Source organism: Bos javanicus, chromosome 5, assembly GCF_032452875.1.
Source record: "Bos javanicus breed banteng chromosome 5, ARS-OSU_banteng_1.0, whole genome shotgun sequence".
Classification (NCBI taxonomy): domain Eukaryota; kingdom Metazoa; phylum Chordata; class Mammalia; order Artiodactyla; family Bovidae; genus Bos; species Bos javanicus.
The window spans coordinates 29,974,102-29,999,940 of NC_083872.1; the positions used below are offsets into that span (position 1 = coordinate 29,974,102).

General features: G+C 36.5%; 1 protein-coding gene across 7 annotated transcripts in view; it reads right to left on the minus strand.

The window, feature by feature from the left end:
• Positions 1-11,666: 11,666 nt before the first annotated feature.
• LARP4 (La ribonucleoprotein 4) overlaps positions 11,667-25,839 on the minus strand; it is a 75,396-nt gene continuing 61,223 nt past the window's right edge. For 5 of the 7 annotated variants that reach the window (XM_061416163.1, XM_061416161.1, XM_061416165.1 and 2 more), the window contains 6 exons: positions 24,733-24,942; positions 24,045-24,093; positions 20,740-20,901; positions 17,466-17,590; positions 17,180-17,348; positions 11,667-16,105 (listed from right to left, as the gene is read on the minus strand). In XM_061416163.1, the coding sequence (XP_061272147.1) occupies positions 15,767-16,105; positions 17,180-17,348; positions 17,466-17,590; positions 20,740-20,901; positions 24,045-24,093; positions 24,733-24,942 (1,054 nt within the window). In that variant the 3' untranslated portion in view covers positions 11,667-15,766. Of the gene's footprint in view, positions 16,106-17,179; positions 17,349-17,465; positions 17,591-20,739; positions 20,902-24,044; positions 24,094-24,728; positions 24,943-25,839 lie in introns of those variants that run through there. The other 2 variants (XM_061416164.1, XM_061416167.1) reach the window with 2 other exon arrangements.

The following is a 25,839-nucleotide window of genomic DNA, read 5'->3' on the forward strand; positions in this document are numbered from 1 at the left end:
TACTATCTTGGCAACTTCTCAGCCAATTGAAAACTATTCTAAAATGTTTATTTACAGTAAAGAAGGACCATGGGGATTTTAAAATATTTCTAACATTAAGTATAAAAACTAATATAACAGTTACCTAATACACTGCTTTCAGAAATATCAACATTTACCCTATCTTATTCTTTACAAGGAAAATTTTATAGAGTTTAAGCCCTTGTGAACCCTTTCATCCCTTCTAAGATTTTTCTTTTTCTACATGTTTCAGTTCAGTTCAATTCAGTCACTCAGTCGTGTCTGACTCTTTGTGACCCCATGAATTGCAGCACCCCAGGCCTCCCTGTCCATCACCAACTCCTGGAGTCCACCCAAACTCATGTCCATCGAGTCAGTGATGCCACATCTATACACGACCACTGGAAAAACCATAGCCTTGACTAGACGGACCTTTGTTGACAAAATAATGTCTCTGCTTTTTAATATGCTGTCTAGGTTGGTCATAACTTTCATTCCAAGGAGTAAGCGTCTTTTAATTTCATGGCTACAATTACCACCTGCAGTGATTTTGGAGCCCAAAAAAATAAAGTCAGCCACTGTTTCCCCATCTATTTGCCATGAAGTGATGGGACCAGATGCCATGATCTTAGTTTTCTGAATGTTGAGCTTTAGGCCAACTTTTTCACTCTCCTCTTTCACTTTCATCAAGAGGCCCTTTAGTTCTTCTTCACTTTCTGCCATAAGGATGGTGTTATCTGCATATCTGAGGTTACTGATATTTCTCCCGCAATCTTGATTCCAGCTTGTGCTTCCTCCAGCCCAGCGTTTCTCATGATGTACTCTGCATAGAAGTTAAATAAGCAGGGTGACAATATACAGCCTTGACGTACTCCTTTTCCTATTTGGAACCAGTCTGTTGTTCCATGTCCAGTTCTAACTGTTGCTTCCTGACCTGCATACAGGTTTCTCAAGAGAGGCAGGTGAGGTGGTCTGGTATTCCCATCTCTTGAAGAATTTTCCACAGTTTATTGTGATCCACACAGTCAAAGGCTTTGGCATAGTCAATAAAGCAGAAATAGATGTTTTTCTGGAACTCTCTTGCTTTTTCATTGATCCAGCAGATGTTGGCAATTTGATCTCTGGTTCCTCTGCCTTTTCTAAAACCAGCTTGAACATCTGGAAGTTCCCGGTTCACATATTGCTGAAGCCTGGCTTGGAGAATTTTCAGCATTACTTTACTAGCGTATGAGATGAGTGCAATTGTGCGGCAGCTTGAGCATTCTTTGGCATTGCCTTTCTTTGGGATTGGAATGAAAATAATCAGTGCAGTTCAGTTGAGTCGCTCAGTCGTGTCCAACTCTTTGCGACCCTATGAACTGCAGCACACCAGGCCTCCCTGTCCATCATCAACTCCCAGAGTTTACCCAAACTCATGTCCATTGAGTTGGTGATGCCATCCAATCATCTCATCCTCTGTCATCCCCTTCTCCTCCCGCCTTCAATCTTTCCCAGCATCAGGGTCTTTTCCAATGAGTCAGTTCTTCACATCAGGTGGCCAAAGTATTGGAGTTTCAGTTTCAACATCAGTCCTTCCAATGAACACTCAGGACTGATCTCCTTTAGGATGGAGTGGTTGGATCTCCTTGCAGTCCAAGGGACTCTCAAAAGTCTTCTCCAATAATGCTTCTCTTCAAAAGCATCAATTGTTAAGTGCTCAGCCTTCTTTTATAGTCCAACTCTCACATCCATACATGACTACTGGAAAAACCATAGCCTTGACTAGATGGACCTTTGTTGGCAAAGTAATGTCTATTGGAAAATGTCTACATGAACAGTATGGAAAGGCAAAAAGATAGGACACTGAAGGATGAACTCCCCTGGTCAGTAGGTGCCCAACATGCTACCGGAGATCAGTGGAGAAATAACTCCAGAAAGAATGAAGAGACGGAGTCAAAGCAAAAACAATAACCAGTTCTGGATGTGACTGGTGATGGAAGCAAGGTCCGATGCTGTAAAGGCTAGTATTACATAGGAACCTGGAATGTCAGGTCCATGAATCAAGGCAAATTGGAAGTGGTCAAACAGGAGATGGCAAGAGTGAATGTTGACATTTTAGGAATCAGTGAACTAAAATGGCCTGGAATGTGTGAATTTAACTCAGATGACCATTACATCTACTACTGTGGGCAAGAATCCCTTAGAAGAAATGGAGTAGCCATCATAGTCAACAAGAGTCCAAAATGCAGTACTTAGATGCAATCTCAAAAGCGAAAGAATGATCTCTGTTCGTTTCCAAGGCAAACCATTCAATATCATGGTAATCCAAGTCTATGCCCCGACCAGTAATGCTGAAGAAGCTGAAGTTGAACAGTTCTATGAAGACCTAAAAGACCTTTTAGAACTAACACCCAAAAAAGATGTCCTTTTCATTATAGGGGACTGGAATGCAAAAGTAGGAAGTCAAGAAACACCTGGAGTAACAAGCAAATTTGGCCTTGGAATACAGAATGAGGCAGAGCAAAGGCTCATAGAATTTTGCCAAGAGAATGCATTGATCATAACAAACACCCTCTTCTAACAACACAAGAGAAGACTCTACACATGGACATCACCAGATGGTCGACACGGAAATCAGATGGATTATATTCTTTGCAGCCAAAGATGCAGAAGCTCTATACAGTCAGCAAAAACAAGAAGTGAATAAATAATATATACAAATGGACATTATCTTCTGCATATTTATAAAGTTTGTGTGCATAATATCATATTGTATACCGCTTTCTGTATGTATCTTTGTCGTTCTAGATAATTCATTTTAACTGCTTATTGATACTGTTGTAGTTGTTTAGTCGCTGAGTCATGTCGACTCTTTCGCAACCCCATGAACTGTCACCCTCCAGGCTACTCTGTCCATGGGATTTCCCAGGCAACAATACTGGAGGGGATTGCCATTTCCTACTCCAGGGGATCTTCCCGACCCAGGGACTGAACCCATGTCACCTGTATTGGAGGCAGATTCTTTACCACTGAGCCACCTGGGAAGCCCCAAGACCATGTTATAATTTATCTCTATTAAACATTTAGAATTTGGGGCTTGTTTTGGGGTTTTCATTTTTGCTATTACAGAGTTCCACAAAAGTCTTGTATACATCTTCTTGAGTACATATGTGAGAATATCTTGTCTGTATGTGAGTTAAGTTTGATCACCTTCACCTGCATTACATATTGCCAAATGACTTTCCAAGGAGCTAATACTCCCACCAGAAATCTAAGAGAATTCCCAGTACTCTGCATTTTACTGTACTTGATATTAGCACACTGTTGAAATGTTATCAGTATGGTTAATAGGAAATGATATCTTGTTTTAAAAGAGAATCCATATTTCCCTGAAAGACTTTATTATTAACTCTTAGGTTCCCATGTCAGTGTACTGGATTTTACAAGCTTGCCCTTTTTCTTCTCCCGCTTTGGATTAGATTTTTCTAATTGTTTAATAGAATTTTTTAAAATGAATCTTCCTTATGGTAAAATGTATTACAATTATCTTTGGTCTATAGCTTGTTTTTGTTTTACTTTGGTTATGATTGAATCTGTGCCCCCTAGAGTGGAAGCGCAGTGTCTTAACCACTGGACTGCCAGGCAACTCCCAGTATAGAACTTTAAAACAATACTTTAATATATATATATGTTACTTAATAATTTATTTGGCTGCACAGAGCCTTAGGTGCAGCATGCGGGACCTAGTTCCTAGTTCTCTAGGGATCGAACCTGGGCACCCTTCATTGGGAGCCCAGAGTCTTAGCCAATGGACCACCAGGGAAGTCCCTAAAATAGTACTTTTTAAAGGGAAAACACAAATATTTAGGAATGAAATGGTATGCCTGAAATTTGCTTCATAATAACCCACTGGAGGGTGGGGTAGGAAGACGGTAGAGGTAAATCTGAAATAATATTGGCTGAGGTCATAATAGGAGTTGGGTGGTGGGAATATGCAGCTTGAGTCTACTTTTGTACATAGTTTAAAATGTCCATAATCAAACATTTTTAAGTACAGAGAAAATTTCTTATTTCTGCAGAAGATCATAGCTTTGTAATTTTATCTTTTTCTATTTTATCTAATATTGATATGTATGCAAGAGAAAGAATATTTTAAAATATGAACCTACAAAGCAATTTTTTTAAAAATTGCTAAAAAGTCTTATAATTACAGTAGTTAAAAACTTGGAAATATTGTCTACCCAGAAACCCAAGGAAATCAACTAAAATACTATCATTCACTCATTCATTCATTCAAACACACTGAATTAATGTAACATGAAAGGCACTAATACGGTGTTTGAAAAAGGTCTCTCTTGTCTTATAGCAATAGTTGATCAAAGAAAAAGCCATTCTGTTACAGCAAAACATAAGTAGACATAAACCTAACAAGAAACATGTAAGATTTATATGAAGAAACTGTAATCATAAATAATAGTTACCTATTCCCAGATGAGAAGACTCAATATCAATACTCCAAAAATTAATCCAGAAAGATTAATGCAGTCTATTTTCTAAATCTTGACTGATTCTAAAGTTTAAATGAAGATTGGATGTTCTCAGTTGTTAAGTTTTGTCTGACTCTTTTGTGACCTCATGGACTGCAGCCCACCAGGATCCTCTGTCCATGGGATTTTCCAGGCAAGAATACTGGAGTGGGTTGCCATTTCCTCATCTAGGGGATCTTCCTCACCCAGCAATCGAACCTGAGTCTTCTGTATCTCCTGCATTGGCAAGCGGGTTCTTTACCACTGTGCCACCTGGGCTTCTTGAATGTTCAAGGAAAGTAAAAAAAAAAAAAGTTTTTCACTGTTTAAACGAAATAAGATAAACACTTCATAATGCACCAAAAGAAAATGAATGTATTTAAAAGTTAAAATTTAGAGAAAAAATGAAGAAAAGAGAGTCGCACAGATCAAGATTGATCGATTATGGCCCTCAAAACAATTAAAAATGCAAGAAACCATATTTACAAGTTGAAAATTTTAGAAGTTATGATAATATACTTCTAGTATATTTAATAGACAATTAAATATACTAGTATATTTAATAGACAATTAAATATACTAGTGTATTTAATAGTATATTTATCTAGTATATTTAATAGAAATGAAATAGCCAGATCACAAAAAGAGCCCTACCAGTCAACAACAAAAAAATGATAACCTAATGGAAAAAATAAGTAACATTTAAAAAATGACTACCAACTTTTTGAAAACTTACCAGAAATCAAGAAGCTGCAACTTTAGCAATAACAAATAAAAGGAACCTAAATGATACATAGATACTGGGTGTATCCCATCCCTTGATAACTGAGGACCACAAGTTACAGGATCATCAAAGCCCCAAACTCTTGAGGGTGATTTGTCCTGTTATGTGAAAGATTTGTCATATGCACACTGGGAACAGAATTCTTTCCTTAGCTGCAAGGACCAGTTAAACCTATAACTTATACTGACCAATCTTTCCTGTCACATAGAGAACACACTTGAGAAAGAAGCCAAGACACAGCTAGCAGACTGGGCATGCGAGGGAAAGGGGTGGGGAAAAGGTGAGAAGGAAGGAGAAAGGCAGGGGCTAGAATAATTCTAATTATGCACTTGGATCCAGCTCCATCACTGGACGTTTAAATAAGCCACTGGCTTCCCTCTGCTTCCTTTCTAACCTTTTCTCAACCCTCTGTCATCAGGCTTCCACTCCTAGTCTACTGAATCAGTTTGGTAATGGTTACCAGTAAGTGTCCAACTGTAATATTCAATGGCTTTTTCAGTCATCTCAATTACATGGCATTTATACTTCACATCTTGAAATTTCACATCTCTTTCTCTTGCTTTTGTCAGGACATTTAATACCAGTATTGTTTGGGAAGTCCTTTTCCTCTGCCTTTTTTGTATTTTCAAGAATTGTTTTTTATTTACAAGTATAGAGAATTATACCTATGTACCTATCTAACCACCTATTTCTGCTTCAGAACTTTAAAGACACAGATATATTTGAAGACCCTCTATATACATCCCTTTTTATTTACCTCCCTTCCTCCTTCCCCAAAGACAGTTATTTAAAACATATCCACTATCTTGCAGCTGGTATCATTCCCAAGTGTACTGGTACATTTTTATATTTTTATTAAAGTATAAAAGGATCCAAAAGCAATATATAGTCATATTAAAACTATAAGTAAAAAGTATCAAACATGTCCCTTTAACTTGCTCTTTAAAAATTTCTTTTGACATATAAGACCTGTTTCAGTTCATTCAAGTGATATATAGTATTCCATCACAAAACTTACTATAATTATTTTTTGATGGACATTGTTTTCATCTCATTGTTAAAAAAAAAAAAAAAACTGCAATATTCTTATAGCCTCCATGAATCAAGTCCCAGGATATGTAACCTAGAAGTAGAATTACGAATTTGCAAAGCATGCTCATCACTCTCTAAATGCAGCAAATTGCTCTCCAAAAAATGGTCTCATCAATTTATACTCCCATAGCAATATATAAGAACTTTTGTTTCATCCCATCCTTGCCAGAACAATATAGTATTCGCATATAAGCTGTGCATGATGTGCTGTGCTTAGATGTTCAGTTGTATCCAACTTTGCCACCCCATAAACTGTAGCCGGCCATGGGGATTCTCCAGGTAAGAATACTGGAGTGGGTTGCCATGCCCTCCTCCAGGGGATCTTCCCAACCCAGGGATTGAATCCAGGTCTCCCACATTGCAGGTGGATTCTTTACTGTCTGAGCCACCAAGGAAATCCATAAGCTACGCATACCCTCCTGTATACTTTTTTCTCCCATATACTTAATTTCTAAATTACATATAAAACCTTATACAATATAAATCCTATGTAAATAGTTGCCAGTGCGCTGCAAATTGAAGTTTTGCCTTTTGAAATTTTCCGGAACATTTTTCTTTCCCCGAGTATTTTAGATTGCAGATGCCGATGCAGAACCCAAGGATACAAAGGACCAACTGTACTGATATATTTTCTTCCCGCCCCTAAAAGCCTGACATTTTCTAGGCTTCTGTACTTATCCCTCCTATCTTCTGTAATCAATTCCTAATCTTATTCACTCATGACTTCTCAAGTTACTGACCAGATAGGCCTCACAGGCATCCTAAAATCTTCCCCTCATTCTCACATCTAGTCAAGATACCAGCTCCTACCCACTTGACTTCTTTAAAATCATATATACCTGCACCATCGCTGCTACATCAAATTATCACAAACTTACTGTTTCAGAACACTACACGTTTACTCTTTTACAGTTCTAGAGGTCAGAAGCCTGAAATGTGTCTTATAATCAAGGTGTTCCCTGGACTGGTTCCTTCTGGAGGATCCAGAAAATAATCTTTCCCCTACCTCTTCCAACTTCCAGAGGCCGCTGGCATTTCTTGGCACATGGACACATCACTTTCATCTTCCATTGTCACACTTCCCACTACTGTCGAATCCCTGCATTCTTGTGATTATATTGGGCCCACCTGGACAGTTCATGGCCCACCTCATTTCAAAATCTTGAATCACATCTGCAAAACCCCCTTTGCTGTATAAATAACTTTCACAGGTTCTGGGGATTAGGATGTGGACATCTTTATTCATCTTCTCACTGTTTTAACTGCTGCTCCCTTAATTCCAAATACCTTTCTCACTTGGCCAATTCCCAAACTATTTACAAAGCCACCAGGTTTGTTCTCATTTCCCAATCTAACCATAATCCTCTGCTTAAGACTTTCAGTGGCTCTCCATTCCCTACATAATCAAGTGAAGTCATTTCTTTAGCATACAGTTGGTCATGATTTGATTGTAAAACAAATCCTACTAGCTTTTCTCTAGTACTCTACTGAAACCTGTACTCCACCCATTCCAAACTATTATACTGAATTTGCACATGGTCATGCCTCTTTGCCTTTATTTGCACTCTTTGTCACTCTGCTGCCCATTCTTCCTTCACCTACCTAGCCAACACATATTTATCAAGACTCCATCTGGAAGTTTATGTATTCCTCCACCAGGAGGGTTGACCATTGTCTTGGTGTATACCTAATATCATCAAAACATTCATATTTTTTTAGCACTATTTTGGTTTATAATGCTGGCCTCTCAATTTACTAAGGGTAGAATTTTCTTAATTTTAGCATCCTGTGCACCTAGTATCTTGGCTTACAGTAGACATGTAAGATCAGAATGGTCATAAATGGAACAACTGAGGTCATGGAGCTACCGTGTATTTTCTCAAGATTTGAATACTGATAAAATATGGCATGCTACACAAATAGCCATATGTCCACAAGAAAATAAGATAGCGGTAAGATACAATGTTTAAAAAATTTAGTCTAAGTTAATCTGGAAACTTGATGAGTATTTGCTATTACCCCCTAATTTTTTTTTTGATGAGTACACAAGCTGAAAGAATTATAATCTTCACATGTATCTTTTAAGGGCTTCCCAAGTGGTACTAGTAGTAAAGAACCCACCTGCCAATGCATAAGACACAAGAGATGCAGGTTTGATCCCTGGGTCAGGAAAATTCCCTGGAGTAAGAAATGGCAACCCACTCCAGTATTCCTGCCTGGAAAATTCCATGGACAGAGGAGCCTAGTGGGCTACAGTCCTTCGGGCCAGAGTCACACACCACTGAGTGACTAAACACATACACAAGGATCTTCACATAGAAAAATGGCAAGTTGATAAGAAAACATTTGTTTTACAGTAATAACACTTAACAAGCTTAATGCTTTTAATTCCTCCCCAGTCTATTTTATTGGTGAGGACTGAAAACATTACAACTTGAATGAAGTCATCTAAGTGCTTAGCACAGTAGTTGCTTAGCACATGAGACTGTCCAGGTTGGAGAGAGGATGATGATTAGGATTAAGGTAGCAACAATTAAGAAACAGAGGCAGATACAAACTAATTTTTAGCCCCATTCCTCAGTAAGCTAAAAAAAAAAAAAAAAGTTATCCAAGGAAAGCCACCCTAATGCTAAACAATCTTTATAATTAAAGGAATTTTAATATTTAACTTTGGAGCTCCCCCACCCCCGCCATCTTGCCATTTTTAGGATTACCAGAAATCCTGCAAAAATAAGCATAACCATTTCAAAACTATACTCATATTTTCCTCCCCACAAAAGGTTCTTTACCAATGTATTCAATCATGGTGAATGCCACAAACTTCAATTCAGTTTCAAAGCTACAAAAGTGTGAGTCATTTCCTATGCCTTCCCCTTGCCCTCTGTATCTAATCCATTCAAGTGTTTATACCCAAATGTTCCTCAAATCTACCATGTTGCTCCAACTGTATCATCACCAGGTAAATTCTAACTGGTCTCATCTGTTCTCCACAATGCACAAATTTTAAGTCCTAGGTGTCTGGCTCTTACCTCCTTCTCCAGCCTCAGCTTGGAAGATGGAACAAGGTCCTCCATACTGTGTATCTGTAGGACCCTACAATTCTTCCAATGCATTATAAAGTGGTAATGTACAGGTTATGCCTTCATTTCCAACACTCTCCTCCTGGCTCACTGCTACTCCCATCATCTGTCCTCTGCTTCTCAGGAAAGGCTCCTCTTTCCAGGCAAGAATACTAGAGTGGGTTGCCATTCCCTTCTCCAGGGATCAGACCCGGCGACTCTTGCATTGCAGGCAGATTCTTTATCATCGGAGGCACCAGGGATGCATTCAATTCCCATACCGTCTCCCACTCCAGCTGCATGGATTCTGCCATGATTCTGCATGGATTTACCATCTGAGGCACCAGGGATACATTCAATTCCTATACCATCTCCCACTCCAGCTGCATGGATTCTGCTTGATTCTGCCATGATTCTGCATGGATTCCAGCTTGCACATTTACTGCTGGTCTAATTTTGCGATTACTTATGACTATCTAATGCTAAGGACCATAATGGTTGGAATCCAACCTATTTTTTTCTGCATAGCACACTGCCTGGAAGTGTAAATACTGGTAATACTGGACATACTGGCTAAATGAACACCCCACTCATGATTCCCTTCAATGCTGTCAATACCCTGAGTTTTGACATGTTGAGGTCATAGTTATTTGTATAGGCAGAATTTGGAACGTGAAACAGCTAAAATAGAACTTAAGACAAATAACAGCCTACATAAGGGTATAGGGAGGCTGAGGTTCTACCACTATCATTAAGTGTGATACAGTAGATACACAAAGGAAACACAAGAGAAGTATAGGGGCTTCATAGATCTGCAGAACAGCTACCAAAATGAATGTAAAAGAAACAACTTTTAGGAAGCTTGTCCCTTCCTACAACACCAGATGATGATGAAGGCCCATATTTAGGAGCATTATGAAAAAAGTAAGAACATCTCAATTCCTTTAAACCCTCATACCAACTAAAGACATCCATGATAGTTTTCATGCCAAAGATTTTAAAGGAAACTCACAACCCTTTAGTAGTAAATGTTAAAACTTTTTATAAAAACTTCTACGCATAAAATTGAAATTTAAACTTGGGAGACATACAATACTCCGTTAACATTTTCTAACAAGGCATATATAAGGTTATCTCAGTGATGAGAATCTTTCGACAAAGCCACTTTTTAAACAACTGAAAAGCCTACATAATTAAGTTTATCAACTGGGCATTAGTTCACCAAAAATAATACACAATTATACTGTGTTCCTGATATGGTAAAGAAGAAAATTAAGTTATGCATCTCCTCTCTTGACCAAATAAACTCAAAACACCTGATAGGAAGGCCCTAATGCTTTGTCAACCTGTTACCCCTATAAATCTGGATGATTTTGCTGATAACAGCTAACTTCATTAAGATAAATGTTCATTAGCAAAATAAAGGTTTTAGCTCTTGCAAGGACAATATTACTGAGCTAAGTAACTATCAAAGTGAATGTTCACATTAAATTTTACCATTATGTACATTATTTATAAACATACAACACATAACTTGGTTGAATAAAAATTTCTGAATATATGATTAGAATATTTCATTTGAAATTAGCCTATATTTAAAAGACCTTGATTTCTACTATTAAAAAGTTTATTATAGCTAGACAATTCAAGAACTGTGGCATACACTTAAGGGCTTTATAGCAATACTATATTAAATAAAAGTTGAGCTACCACATTAATTTAGATATCAGCTATTTGAAAAAGGCACAGATTATTCAGTTTTTCCATTTTTGCCATTATCATAGATTAAAAAAAAAATTAAGACTCATACTGTTTGTACTCAAAGCAAAGAGGTGGTTGAAAAAGTAAAGGTAACCAAGGCTTTCTCTTCAAAACAGAAGTTTAAAGGTCCAGAGCCTACATACTCAAGTCAGGTCATTATCTGACCCATGAAGGCAAAACTCTAAAGATATATATTGCCTTATGATTTTTCTCCCCTTCAATAACTGCTTCTGACACTAAAAGAATAAAACCCCAGAATCACAGAGCTGAATCTTCTAGCTTTTTAACTCTCTCACTTTGCAGATGAAGTATCACACAATCCACTTCAAGCCCCACCCCCCCACACACAAAGAAACCAACAGCTGAAATCAGAACAGAACTAGAGTGGGCAACATGAAAAGTAATCAGCAAGTAAATACAAGCAGTCGTTAGATATAAGCCACCTGGAGAAAAGGAAACCAGTCCTGCTTTTTAATAATTTTATTTTTTCTAATTTTGTGTTATTTTAATTTCCGATAGCACCTTGGCAATGTTGAAAACAAAAATACAAATACAAGGATGTACTCATTTTAACATAATATGCATGAGCATATGCACATGTCAGGGGGTGCTGGGGGGGCAGTTTGGACAACAAGAACAAACCTAAGCAATGAACAAGAGAAGCCAGATAACTGGTTCTGACTCCCAAGCCCAAACATTTACGAGATGTCACTCAAAGGACACCAGAATCAAGCAAAAACCAAAAAAACAAAACCCAATAATGATGCAGATTGTTTCTTATACTAATCAGTATTTTGTGCTGCATAACTGAAAGTAAAACCATTTTATACACAGCCTTATTGATATCTCACTTGTACTTTTAGAAACCGTCTACTCAAAAATTTGCAGCTTTTAACAATAAAATTGAAACTATTTAACAATCAGGTGGCTTTTAAAAGAAAATACACTCAACTTGAAAACAAATTCTCTTTTAACTTCTTAAAATATTCTCAATTAATGAGGGCTGAAATGTCTATATTTCTTCTTGAAATCTCAGACTAGTTAAATTAGCATACACCAAAAAGCCCTAGGTTAAATTAATGGCCACCAAATTGTAAAGAAATGTAAAAAGTTATGAAAGAACGCCATAAATTGTAGTTAAGAATTTATAAAAATCCCTCAAAAGGAACATACTTTCGCATTTTACCTTTTCTGTAAAAACAAAAACAGTACTTTAAAATATGGTTAATATACATGGCCAATATATATATCAGAAACTTAAGCCCAGTACTGTTTAACGGTGTCAAAGTAAAAAAACAGTGGACATTTAAGCCAAAAGATTACATATTAATGTCACAACTAATAAAACTTTAGAACGTGTTCAGTGACTTTTAAATACTATTTTCTGCTCCAGCAGATGCTAATACTCTCATGAAGCCTTCTCCAAAGCCATCCTGGTTATTTAAAAAAGAAAAAGGAATGTAAAACAATATTCAAGCTACCTTAATTTTTAGGAACCCAAAATAAATAAATCTGCATGTCATTTGATCACATGCAAATTGAACACATATGATAACAATAAAACCATATCACTGAAAGATCATATCTTCTTCTAAAATCCAGTTGAAAAAAATTTAGATGGATCATTCCTTTAAATGCCCCCAGTGTATTTGCAAAAATGAAATTACTCAGATTAAAGACAGGCCTAGATAACATGAAAATCTTAATTATCTGGATAGAAAATGGAGGCAGATTTTGCCATCTCTATATAGCTTCTCTATGAAGTGCAAGGTGATGAACTTGTATAACTCTTCTCCTCATACCTTAAGAACTATATATAGCAGAAGATCACTGTACCACACACTCAATTATCATTTGTATCTACTTTTACCCTTCAACAACCCAAGGAAGTGTTAGGTCATAAGAATGAAGAGAAACTCTAGACATTTAAATTCTGCCTTCTAAAGAACCAAATAAATAGTTAAAACTACAATGAACGCCCAACCCTCATCAGTTTACAGAGTAACGTCGGACAAAAAAACCATCAGTTTCACACAACTCACAGGCATCATTTAGGTACAGACCTTAATCTGATGTAATAAAATAAATGCTAAATACATACTGTGAATATATATATTATATATATATATACACACACACATACACACACACATTATTCTTCCCTATACATCCCATCAAAATGGAAACTATTAGCTGTAATGAGGGCAAATTAAGTTAAAACACTGTATTTAATAAGAAATTTTTAAATGGTCATGTTTTAAAATTTCTACTTTCAATAACATTCTTGGAAAAAGCAAGAACACACTTGCTTTCTTAAAGAACTCTTTTGTCTTGTGTATCAATTAAAACATTTAGTTTTTAGAAGTTAGGTAGACTAACAGTAAGACACACAAGGATACAAACAATAAAGGCCTATTTATGTGACACATTGTAAAAAAAAAAAGTTTCATCTAAGTGCAATAATTAAGTTTATAATCCTTACCAAGTGATTTTTATAAAATGTTTATTCTCTTAAATCCAATGCATTCACAGAGTGTTAACACTTTAAATGCTTATCATTCCACCAGCTGCAGCATTATCTAAGTAAACCAAAATAAGCACTTTTATCATAGATGTAGTCAATGATTATTAATACTTCTTTTTTTCTTTAAAGGACCTAAACTTCCCCCAAATTTCAACACAGGTAGTTTTATTGTATGTTTCATTTAGTAGAAAATAGTGTGTAGAAATGAATAGCTTCGAACTGCTTAAATATATTATATCATGTTATCAATCCACCAAATCAAAAGCAATTGCCAAGCTGAATAATAAGTTACAAAGAAGTGATAATTCTGGATTGTACAGAAATGTGCAGTGTTTTCAAAGCTCTGAACAATTACCTATTAATACAAATCTCCAAAGGTTAACTTAGAGTTGGAAGATGAGTTTCACAGTAATGTAATTTTAACCTCCATTTACATTCATTTTAATATATTACTAAGATGTTTATTCTATGTCACAATGGTGCTTTCCAGTGTTCACAATTTACAGTTTCAGTTTGTACAAATGTAATTCACTAACATAAGGGACAGTTATTACTATCACAAACCATCCCTAAAGAGAAAACACAGAACTCTGAATATGGTATGACTTAAAACAGATTAATGCAATGGTTTTTGATTTTTTTAGCCATTTTCTAAACACCAGCATGTAAACTTGCCTATTTCATATAAGAGTTACAACTGTATTCACTGAGAAATTATGTTAATTTTAATTATCTTTCTAACTCATTAACTCAAAAATTTTGTAACTTGCTGGCTCTGTTTCTGTGAATTCCAAACTTTTTTTTTTTTTTTGAGAAAGAGAAAGAAAGGAGGTGATAAATACATTGTAAACAGAAAAAAGTTGTCCCCAAATTAAGCCTTTAAAAAGAAATTTCTTTTAATGTCTACACTATTTAACACCTTAAGAGTTGGCTACAACGTTTCATCTTTAACACTAACAAATAAACTATTGTAGGGTCAGCCTGCCCTACCATTCTGGGATCTAAGTTCTAAATACATGACCAGAAGAGTAAAATACTTCAATGTTCAAGTCAGAAATTTAGAACAGTTATGATTTGACTAGACTGATAAAGGCAGTTAGAAACATACAATTCTATAGTTGGTTGGTTATTTTTTGCTTTTGGGGGTGGGTAGTCAAAGAACTGAGAGTACAAATGAAGTTAACAAAAGAAAACTGTTTCCTATTTTAGGGGGCTGGGGAGAATCACAGGGCTGCTTAAACCTCTGAACTCCGTTTGACCCACCCACTCAGATCTACCACAAAATTGCAATTTTTTGAATAACCCCCATTCTTTCCTTGAATTTCAAATTGATTGGTAGTCATATCTCTAAGTACAATCAGAGTTTAACAGCTTGTTGAATGAAGTATTAGTAAGGTTGAAAAGACAGACTAAATTTCAAACTGGAAAAAAAATCTACTCAAGTATTACATTCAGTTTTCAAATCATTTACTAACTTGACAACAGATTTGGCTTCAATCACACTTGCACACACTCACACCACAACAGGCACCCCAGCCACTGATCTGTTTTGCAACACAAGGCCATATAGGCAGAAATGGCATTCTCCAAGCCAAACTTTAAATAGATTAAAAAAATTAATTTCTAATTTTACAGAAATGCTTCTTCAAAAAATATTTTCTCTCAATCCCTCGTCTCCTACTGAAGGATGTGTAATATGTTTTTTTCCCAAGCTAAATCTGAACCCTCAAAATTGATTCCAGGCAGAAGATCTCTGCAAATTAAAATCAAAAACAAAAATAGAAAAATTATATTTTTATATATGTATACATATATATATATATATTTATACTGATTGGAATCCTCCAGCATTTTAAAATCACTTTAGAGATGAATTTTGGGATTCTACTGCTCACAACTCCAAAATCCGTAATGATTTAAGGATGCACTTGCTCTTGCTTCCTTCCTGGCCACCCCCTCCCCTCCAAAACAGTTCAGTATAGCCACGGCTCAAGTTTAATGGGAAGAGAGAGAAGGTTTTGAATAGTTTTCGTTTTGTTTTTTACTTTGGTGATCTGGGTGGCACATATTGCTCTTTGCCATTACGTCGAGTCACTCCCTGAGGTATAGACCTATGGCCAAACTGGCGTCTCTGTTCCCTGATTTTTCCAGCTGCTCCCCTGGGAATGGCATTGCCTCGGAAGCCAGAGTAATCCTTACTAGCCCTTGCTTCTGGCTTCTCGTGTTGTTTCTCAAATGACTTCTCAGGAGCTCCATTCTCTTCATTTTTGGTGGGAGATACTGCATTGGAGCGCAGCTCTCTCAGTGGCTGTGCAAGAGCTGGAGCTGGCTCTTTAGGGGGCTTCTGGCACACTTCAGCATAACTGAGCTTTCGAGGTTCCTTTGAAGTAGAGAAACAAAAACGTTTATGGTACATACACTCTAAGTGATAGAGTTCAAAAAGAATAGTGTCAACCACAAGAAATCAGTAAAGAAAGGGCAATAGGCAATCTCATACAAATTGCTATTAAAGTATATTGGTGTATTGGTACAATTAAAAACACTTTTTGAATATAATTAAAAAGTCCTAGCAATTTACGTATGATACCATAATTTCACTTGAAATATTTATGTGAAGGATATACAAGTCAGCACTGTTTATAGTGATGCAAAAAACTGGAACCTAAGCGTCTAACAAGGAAAAACAGATTAAATTAATAATGATGATGAAATACAATGGTTCCATTCTCTCTTCCCTGGCTAAGAATCCTGAGAGAGACTGCAAAAATCTCAGGAGAACATCTGGAAACCAATAATGATAAAGTCTTAACTACCTCATCTGAAAAGGAGAACAGGGATGCTGTGAGAATGGGCCAAAGCATGCAAAAAGACTGTAGCTCTGATCCTAGCATAAAGAATGCATCCAAAAACTGGCAGCTGCTATTCTATTATTACTTTTGTTATTAAATGACAAGGTAAAATGTTCTTAACCTAGAAAAAAGAAAGAGCTGTACCAAAAATGGACAGTTATAGCAATAAATGAAAGACTTATGGCTAAATTCTATGTGTTCTTACCCCACCCCCTCTGCATTTCTGTATTTTTCAAATTTATAAAAATGATTCTGGAAACTTAATAAAGATGGCAGTGGCCCCTCAAGGGTTTCATAGATTTGTTAAGCATTATATAGAAAGAATTTCAAGAGGCTCAAAGCCAAAAAAGACAGTTACCAAGAAAAGTAAGCTTCACTTAACCATAATGATTGGAAATAATGACAGTAATTTCTTCATTCCCTCAACAAGGTTAAATTTTCCCTTTTCTTCAGACTGACTTTAAACTCTTTTTTGATGCAGGCAGCCAGCCCCAGTTTGGGCTATTTCCAAATGACTCTGCTCTAGCAGAGTTCCATGAAAAATAAAATTTCTCATTATTTAACCTATTGTTTTATTCTCACATAAACTAAATTTATCAAGTTACCTGCAGGGCCACAGCTACAGCCGCACTTATGTTACTATTACATGGTGAAGCAGTATTTGTTCTCGATGGCTTTGCAGTACTTGGGGAAGAAACTGGTACTGTTGGCTGGTTGGGAACATCCTTCTGAACAGTGGAATCCTCTACTAGATCCTTTTCAGGCTGAGTTGTGCTACCAAAAAAAGAACTTGACATTAGGCTTAGAATATAGCACAAAGAAACAGCTGAGCAAATGACCAGATGCAAAAGTAATCTTAATGTGAAAGATCATCTGCATTGAAACGTGTACCTTAATGCAGAAAGCTCAGCTGTACATGGGGGACTGGGGCTCATACTGAGTTGCTGGGCAGAGGTGCAGTCTGTCTGTCCATCTTCTGCAGGCACTGGGCAGCTAACTCTGAACTCTTCATTATCCTTAAAGTGGAAACATATTTAAAAATTGAATTTATATAGATACTTCTCCAAAGACGATAAACATGGCCAATAAGAACATGCATGAAAAGTTTGACACAATTATCCAATAGGGAAATGCAAATCAAAACTACAATGAGAAACCACTTCACACTCACCTAGGATAGCTATAATCAGTAAGACAGACAGATAACAAATGTTAGTGGTGGTATGTAGATATTGGGATTCTCAAACACTGAGGATGGAAATGTAAAATATGCAGCCGCTCTGTTAAAACAGAGCAATTCTATTCAGTTAAAAATCTAAGAGAAAACATATGTCTATATAAAAATTTTAATACAAATGTTCACAGTACCATTATTCATAATAGCCAAAAAGTGAACAAGCTAAATATTCAGCTGGTGAGTGGATGAACAAAACGTGGTATATATCTATCCAATGGAATATCACCGCACAGTGAAGGAATGAAGCACTGATACACACTAAAACAAAGAATGGTCCATGAGGACACTATGCTAAGTGAAATAAGCCAGTCACAAAAAGACAAATATTGTTTGATTCCACATATATGAGGTGCCTAGAATAGTCAAATTCACAGACACAAAGCAGAATGCTGGTTGCCAGGGGCTAAGGGAAGAGCGGGATGTGAGCGACACATTTATCATGGTTAAGATGATAAATTTTACGTTACATGTATTTTACTACAAGTATAAAGAAAGAAAAACTAGAAAGACCCCTAAGAAATTAAAATCGACTGACAAAATTTCAATAAATTTTTAGGGGTATGGGATTAAAATTTTAAAAAATTTCACAATAGGTTTTAAAGGTAACATTCAGAAAAACTTTGTAGAAAATACAGACAAGTAAAAGACGAAAATTAGAAAAGCCAAACAAGAAAATCAGAAATCTGACATACAAGGTCCAGTATCAAATTAAGTGTTTATCTCACATTTGTGGGTTAGAATTACAAGAACTACACTTTATTGTTATTCTTTAAAAATGTATCTGTGTATCACTGGAATTAGATTTTCTGAGCAGAGCAGTCACGTAGCAGTTTCTGATGAGATGTCTCCAACACACCCCTGAAATGAGATGTGTGCATGTCCAACTTTTTGTGATCTTGTGGACTGTACCCCACCAGGCCCCTCTGTCCAAGGGATTCTCTAGGCAAGAACACTGGAGCAGGTTGTCATTTCCTTCTCCAGGGGATCTTCCTGACCCAGGGATCAAACCCAAGCCTCCTGTGTCTCCTGCACTGGCAGGCAGGTTCTTTACCACTAGCACCACCAGGCAACCAACAGCTCTATGTATCACACCTCACCAAATCTGAGAAGTGTAAAACATACCGATTAGTTTATATACTACTAACAAAAAACACTGCCACTAAAACTACAATAGATTTTAATTGTAAGACAGCATAATTTTCAAAGGTGAAAATGTTAAAAAAAAAAAAAATCTATCTTAGAATCAGTGAGTCAAAGTCAAAGTGTTAGTTGCTCAGTTGTGTTTGACTCTTTGCAACCCCATGGACTGCAGCCCACCAGGCTCCTCTGTCCATGGAATTCTCCAGGCAAGATATGGGAAGTGGACTGCCATTTCCTTATCCAGAGAGTGAACCCGGGTCTCCTGCAATGCAGGCAGATTCTTTACCATTTAAACAACTACAAAATAACAGAATTACATAATTTAAAAAAAGACTGTAAAATACCTTAAAAATTCTGAGGGAAAGCAATTTCTAATAAAGAATTCTACAGTAAAAAGCTACTGGTCAAGCTTGAGAACCGAAAAACATTTTTAGAATGCAAGATCTCAAAACATTTATACTAAAAACCTCTTATAAAGGAAGCCTAGGAAGATCTGACTGACCATAAAATGGGAAAGTCAAGCAAGAGTAAGAAGAAGGGATCTACCAAAGAGGATTCTTAGGATGCTGGTGAAGTCCCAGGAACACAGCTGTGCAGAGTTTAAGAAAGGAAACATAATAACAGTACCCTATGAGGCTCAGTTCAGAGAGGGCAATGGCACACCACTCCAGTACTCTTGCCTGGCAAATCCCATGGACGGAGGAGCCTGGTAGGCTGCAGCCCATGGGGTCGCTAAGAGTGAGACACGAATGAGTGGCTTCACTTTCACTTTTCACTTTCATGCATTGGAGAAGGAAATGGCAACCCACTCCAGTATTCTTGCCTGGAGGATCCCAGAGACGGCAGAGCCTGGTGGGCTGCCGTCTACGGGGTCACACAGAGTCGGACACGACTGAAGCGACTTAGCATTAGCATGATGCTCAGTTATGGGGGAAAAAAAAGATGCAATATTGAGATATGACTCATAAATGATGGCATGACCTACTTTAACTGGCAGTGTCTTTTTTTCTTAGTGATACCAAAATAACAGGGCATCCTTTAACTGATGGCATCACAGATATGACGAAATACAATATACTGGGAGGATAAAGCGCATCGGTTTAAGAGAGTTAAACCCTTAGCTTCTAGAGTGTAAAGTTAATAGACAACATCTAAAAATGAATAGTCAAGAAGTAGTAGTATAAACATGTTAAATTAGAAATACAAGGATAAATATGAGGAGAAAAAGCTAGAGTTGAAAGTGGATTCAAGGGACACTTTTTCTTTAAAAGCCCAGATATATTATGTACATATACTCTTAAAAATAAAATTGAGTTAGAAACAAAAGGTAGAAAATGAGAAAAATTTGTGGGGCATGAAGATTTAGCATATTGAAGGGCTAAACTCAAAAATATTGTAGGATGGGTTATCCCAAGCTTTTGACTGCAACTCTCCATTTATTTGAAAGACTGAGTTTACCAAAGTAACTTAGAATTCACTGGCATTATCAGTTAATTGGAAATGACACAAGTTGAAACAACACTTTCCACTCAGCTTGCCTTAATTAGTTCTACCAAGCTGGGACGACTGATACAAAGACATGCAAATATGAAGAAACATTTTATTGACCTTGTGTAGCTCTAACACAAATCTTTGCATAAGACTCGAATTATGCTAAAAACCTCATGAATTAAAAACTCTGGCAGAAGTAAGCACTGAGCACAAATAAAATTCTAATTCTAATAATAACCCTGAAAACAAAGGCAAAAATTGGTCCCGTAAGATACAGATCGATGCTTCAGTGTTTACCTTTTCTTTGCAGACACCCTTAACAACATCAGACATCCTGCTCTCCAAAACAAGTTCACCTGGGGTTCTTGATGAACTTCCAGGTAAAGGAGGAAAATTTGAGGCTAGTAAGTCAAACTTTGGTGTGGGAACCTTTGCTTCAGCTGTTGAAGGATGGGGTCTCTAAAAGACACAAGTCAAAAAACAGGTTACATGTCCATTTCATTCCTTAACCCTGTACCACAGAAGCTGAAAGCTGTAGAAACAAACAAAATTACACCCTAATGAACAGAACTCTTCCTCTATAAATTCTTAGATTCTCATCTCAGGTGAACTCTCAGTAATGTATTGGTCCAGTTCATCCTTAGTCAGCTTCTTCTCTTGGTTCCTTTGCAAACTTTGCCACTTTCCTTAAACCTTCTAATCAATCTCCGCTATTCTTTGCTTTCTAAATTTGCTATACCCTCTCCCGTAACAACAACAACAAACCTTACACTATCTAGATTTGCCAGCATCTTTTCTCCTTCCATAGTCTCAAGAGAAAACAATATCCTTCCTTAAGAATCTTATCTTGCTTTCATCTACCCCACTCTATATTCTCAAACTTCTCACATGTTATATTTTCTCCTCTACTCCCTCACCTCTGTATTTACCACATCACTAAAACTGCTGTGACAAGTCACCAATACCTTACACAATACAAAATCTGAGGTTTCCCCCACTGACCTCACTAGAGCAAACATTCTTTCCTATGGGAGCTCATTCTTCCTTTAGCTTCTGATACTTTCTCTTCATTCTCAGGTCTGACAAGCATGTGCTCTTCTTTCCCTGTCAACTTCTTTGGAAGGTTTTTGATTTCTGTATGATTACTAACTGCCTTTACAAACTCTCCCTGTGTGATATCCATTATCCATGGCTTCAACTACTACCTACGTGCAAACAACTCTAAAAACAATAATTTTCACTTTTTGGAAAATTTTTGGTTGCACAACTCTGAAAATTTACCAAAAATCACTAGGTTGTACACTTTTAAATATTTTCAGAGCAGATCTTTGCCCGAAACCAAGATATCCACTTGACTATTAGCTATCTCCACTTGGATTTCTCTTGGATACTTCAAACAAAATGAAATAATTCATTTTTCAACCCCAAAGCTACCATGATCCTCAAGATTCCATTCTTGCTGTTTTACAAATCAGTCTGCACAGAGTCCCCTGCATGATCTTATCCATTCTTATAACTGTAATTACAACAAGTAAGTCTATAAATTCTAAATTTCACCTCTAGCTAAGATCTCCTCACTGCACGATGGCATCCCCTCCCTGCCTTTTCTACAAAAAAGCATGTTTGCCTACTTTCCTTTCAATCCTCGACCCAGATGTTTTCAACACATCGAACAGACCTCAAACCTAACTCTCCTCTCAATTGTTCAGGGCCACTTGAAGATTAACATGGCCTGCTATAATGATATCTTTAAAAACTTGCCTTACAATCTCAAGGCTGTCCATGGTATAGAAAGCTGTAAATGCAAACAACCACACTTTTTAAAGGGTTCACAGCTTGCCCCAAATTATTCTTTGTGTTAAAATGCAATTATTTTTCTTTCAAAGTTGGTTGCTCTTTACTGCTTAAACATGTGGTATCTGTATATTTTTAGGTATATTACACAAACACTATATAGTATACTATTAGATATGTATACTAATTTGCTATTTATGCATGTAAAGCATTATATTCCACACATATATAAATGTAAATTCTAGTGTTTTCTTGAAACCTCCATGCTCTCCTACACCACTTTTTTTTTTGGTGTTTGTTTTTTTTTTAATTAATTCATTTATTTTTTGGAGACTAATTACTTTATAAAATTGTAGTGGTTTCGCCATACATTGACATGAATCCTCCAAGGGTGTACATGTGTTCCCCATCCTGAACCCCCTTCCCACCTCCCTCCCCATCCCATCCCTCTGGGTCATCCCAGTGTACCAGCCCCGAGCACCCGGTATCATGCATCGAATCTGGACTGGCGATACGTTTCACATTCTCCCAAACCATCCCACCCTCGCCCTCTCCCACAGAGTCTAAAAGACTGTTCTATACATCTGTGTCTCTTTTGCTGTCTCGCATACAGGGCTATCGTTACCATCTTTCTAAATTCCATATATATGCATTAGTATACTGTATTGGTACTTTTCTTTCTGGCTTACTTCACTCTGTATAATAGGCTCCAGTTTCATCCACCTCATTAGAACTGATTCAAATGTATTCTTTCTAATGGCTGAATAATATTCCATTGTGTATATGTACCACAGCTTTCTTATCCATTCGTCTGCTGATGGACATCTAGGTTGCTTTCATGTCCTGGCTATTATAAACAGTGCCGCGATGAACATTGGGGTACACGTGTCTCTTTCGATTCTGATTTCCTCGGTGTGTATGCCCAGCTTCCTACACTATTTTTATTTCTCAACTCTTTTTGACCAGTTAGGAGATGGCAAACATTCACCATGAACAAACCTCAAAAAATAAAAATATGAATAATTTGAAGCTAGCTAAGTGAGGATTCAAAAACCTGCCTAGAACTATAAAAAAATTTTTTTAAAAATCTTAAGTGGGAAATATAAAAATCAGCAATAGGTAGAGAATTGCCCCTAAGTAACAATTAATAAATAGTGTAATAATTTCCGATAACATCCAACAGAGCTTTAAAAGTGAACCACATACTATATTAGATTTGCAAAAAATCATATTCTTTGTAAGGCTATGGACAAATAGGAACTTTCTTCACTGAGTGAAAATTGACACAAACCCTACAGAAAGCCATCACACAGTAACTTACTGCACTGTGACTCAGAAATCTTACCTGCAGGGACTTTCCTTCAGATACTATTGCATAGACAGGAAGTGATGGTTACACAAGGTTATCACTGCACCGTTTGTAACAGCATTGTAAGATTAAAACATTGAAATTCCTCAAATCTCCATTAATAAAGCAATAATTAAACTTTACATGGAATATTTTCATGGATTTTATTTTAAACCATGTGAATAGGTTAGGCAAACAATTTTTTTTTTTAAAAAGTGAGCAATACAAGTCAAATCTCTAACTTCATGTGTGCTTTAAGGATGATGAGTGGTGGTGATGGTGGATATTTCAGGGTCAAAAACAGGCTGTAATTATCTTTGCTGAATATTATAACCAATAAAACAAAATCGAGGAAAGACATACCAGAAGTCAATGCCATACTAAAGCACACAAGAAAAACAAAGAAACAAACAAATCCTGAACACATGTAAGTTAAAAAAAAAAAAACAAAAAAACTTACTGGGATCCTTTCATCTTCCCGACGTCTTCGACCTCTGAAGAGAGTTCTCCTTTTAACAATGATAAAAGAGGGTGAGGGGTGGGGGAGGAAGGAGAACTCAGTAAGTTTCTTCAAATGTGTATGTTCTATCAAAGATGGGTGAATTTCTGTTTTAAGTATCTATGCTTCCTAAATCTCCTTTTATTATTAAAAGATATATATTCTTCTGAAAGGATCCTGAGCTGATCTACAGAAAACGTCACCTATCACCACCACCACCACCAAGTAAACTGGTCCTATTTTTATTAGCAGTGCTCCCTCCACATCAGAAGCATATTAGGGTTCAGTTTTTTTGTTTAGGAAGGGTAGACAAGGTTATATAACCCAATTCCCACAGTTCACATGTTGCCAGAAATTAAAACTATGGTGGCATAAGATCTTTCTAAGGTAATCTTTCCTTAGTGAACTGTAAAGAACTTCAGAATAACTTTTATAAACCTCTGACTCACTTATATTCTTTATAGGGATTCTAAATTTCTTAATTATGAAAAACTAGTAACCCATATTACGTGAACAAAAAAATTTTTTAGCATAACTATATATGAAAAATGAAATAAAAAATCACTAGATAATGGACTTCTAATATTCATATTATGATTAAAGAATTTTCATACACATTATTTCCATATTTATTACCATATTTCCTTACCTGCCCCTGCCATAGTCCCCATTCTGTTCCATCTGCAAAGTGGGAGTTTCTTTTGGAAGGTAGCTTTGTTCCTGATGCCCTGTTACTGCAGGATTATGTCGTTCAGTTGCAAAGTTCCTTGAACCAGATCTGGTCAGTGGTCCATCCCCCAACGACACAGAGCCCTCTGTTGAATGTTCTGAACCACCTGACCTAAAATGAGTCTTCACACTGTAAGAAACATAAGGCCATATACACAAAAGAATAAATTAAGACAGAAAAATCCTTCCTCTTAATGGTAGAAATTCTTAATAGGCCAAGTTAAAAACTGCCTTCTGCTGTATTCTGATTTTCCATAAACTAGGTTGGACACAGAAGCATTATGTTGTAAAAATGTAAAACCTTTAATGTCTCAGATGTGTTATTTTTAAAAGGCAAAGAATTTTTTCATTAAAAAAGCTGTTTGGAGCTATCTGGGAATGATCCAAAGTTCTTCAAGATTAAGCTACTTCCACCTCAAAATTAAGGATATAACTAGGATTTCAGCTAACTTCTTTAGCACAAGATACAATTTTGACATATCTAAATCAGCCAGACTAGAAGCTCATTGAATCCATGCCATACATTCTCAATGGGGCAATAAAACCCCCAAAGGGAGGAAGAATTGGAATAAATCGACATACAATAATCTCTAGCATTAAATTATCATATGAGGGAATTGGGGGAAAAGTCTAAAAAGGCTTTTTAGGGGACTGAAAATTAAAAAAAAAAAAAAAACCAGCAAGAAATAGTGAAATATATTAAAATTAAAGCTTCTTACTAAGCACCCCTCGCCAAATGCAAACAGTTGTTCAAAAATCCAACAAAACTGTGGGACCAAATGACTAGGAAAATATAATGCAACTAATAGCCTGGCACGACTTCATGAATTAAGGTAAGAAATCTGATGAGAAACAAAAAGCCAAACCAAACCAAACCAAACTCAAAAACCACCTAAATCTAACAAAAGTAGCTTTTACCTTGGATGATAGGTGTAAGTACTCAACTCTCTAACAACTATAAGCAGATGAAACTAGGGTACAATAAATGAAAGAGGATGCAGTTTTAATTAATAGTGAAAACATTTAG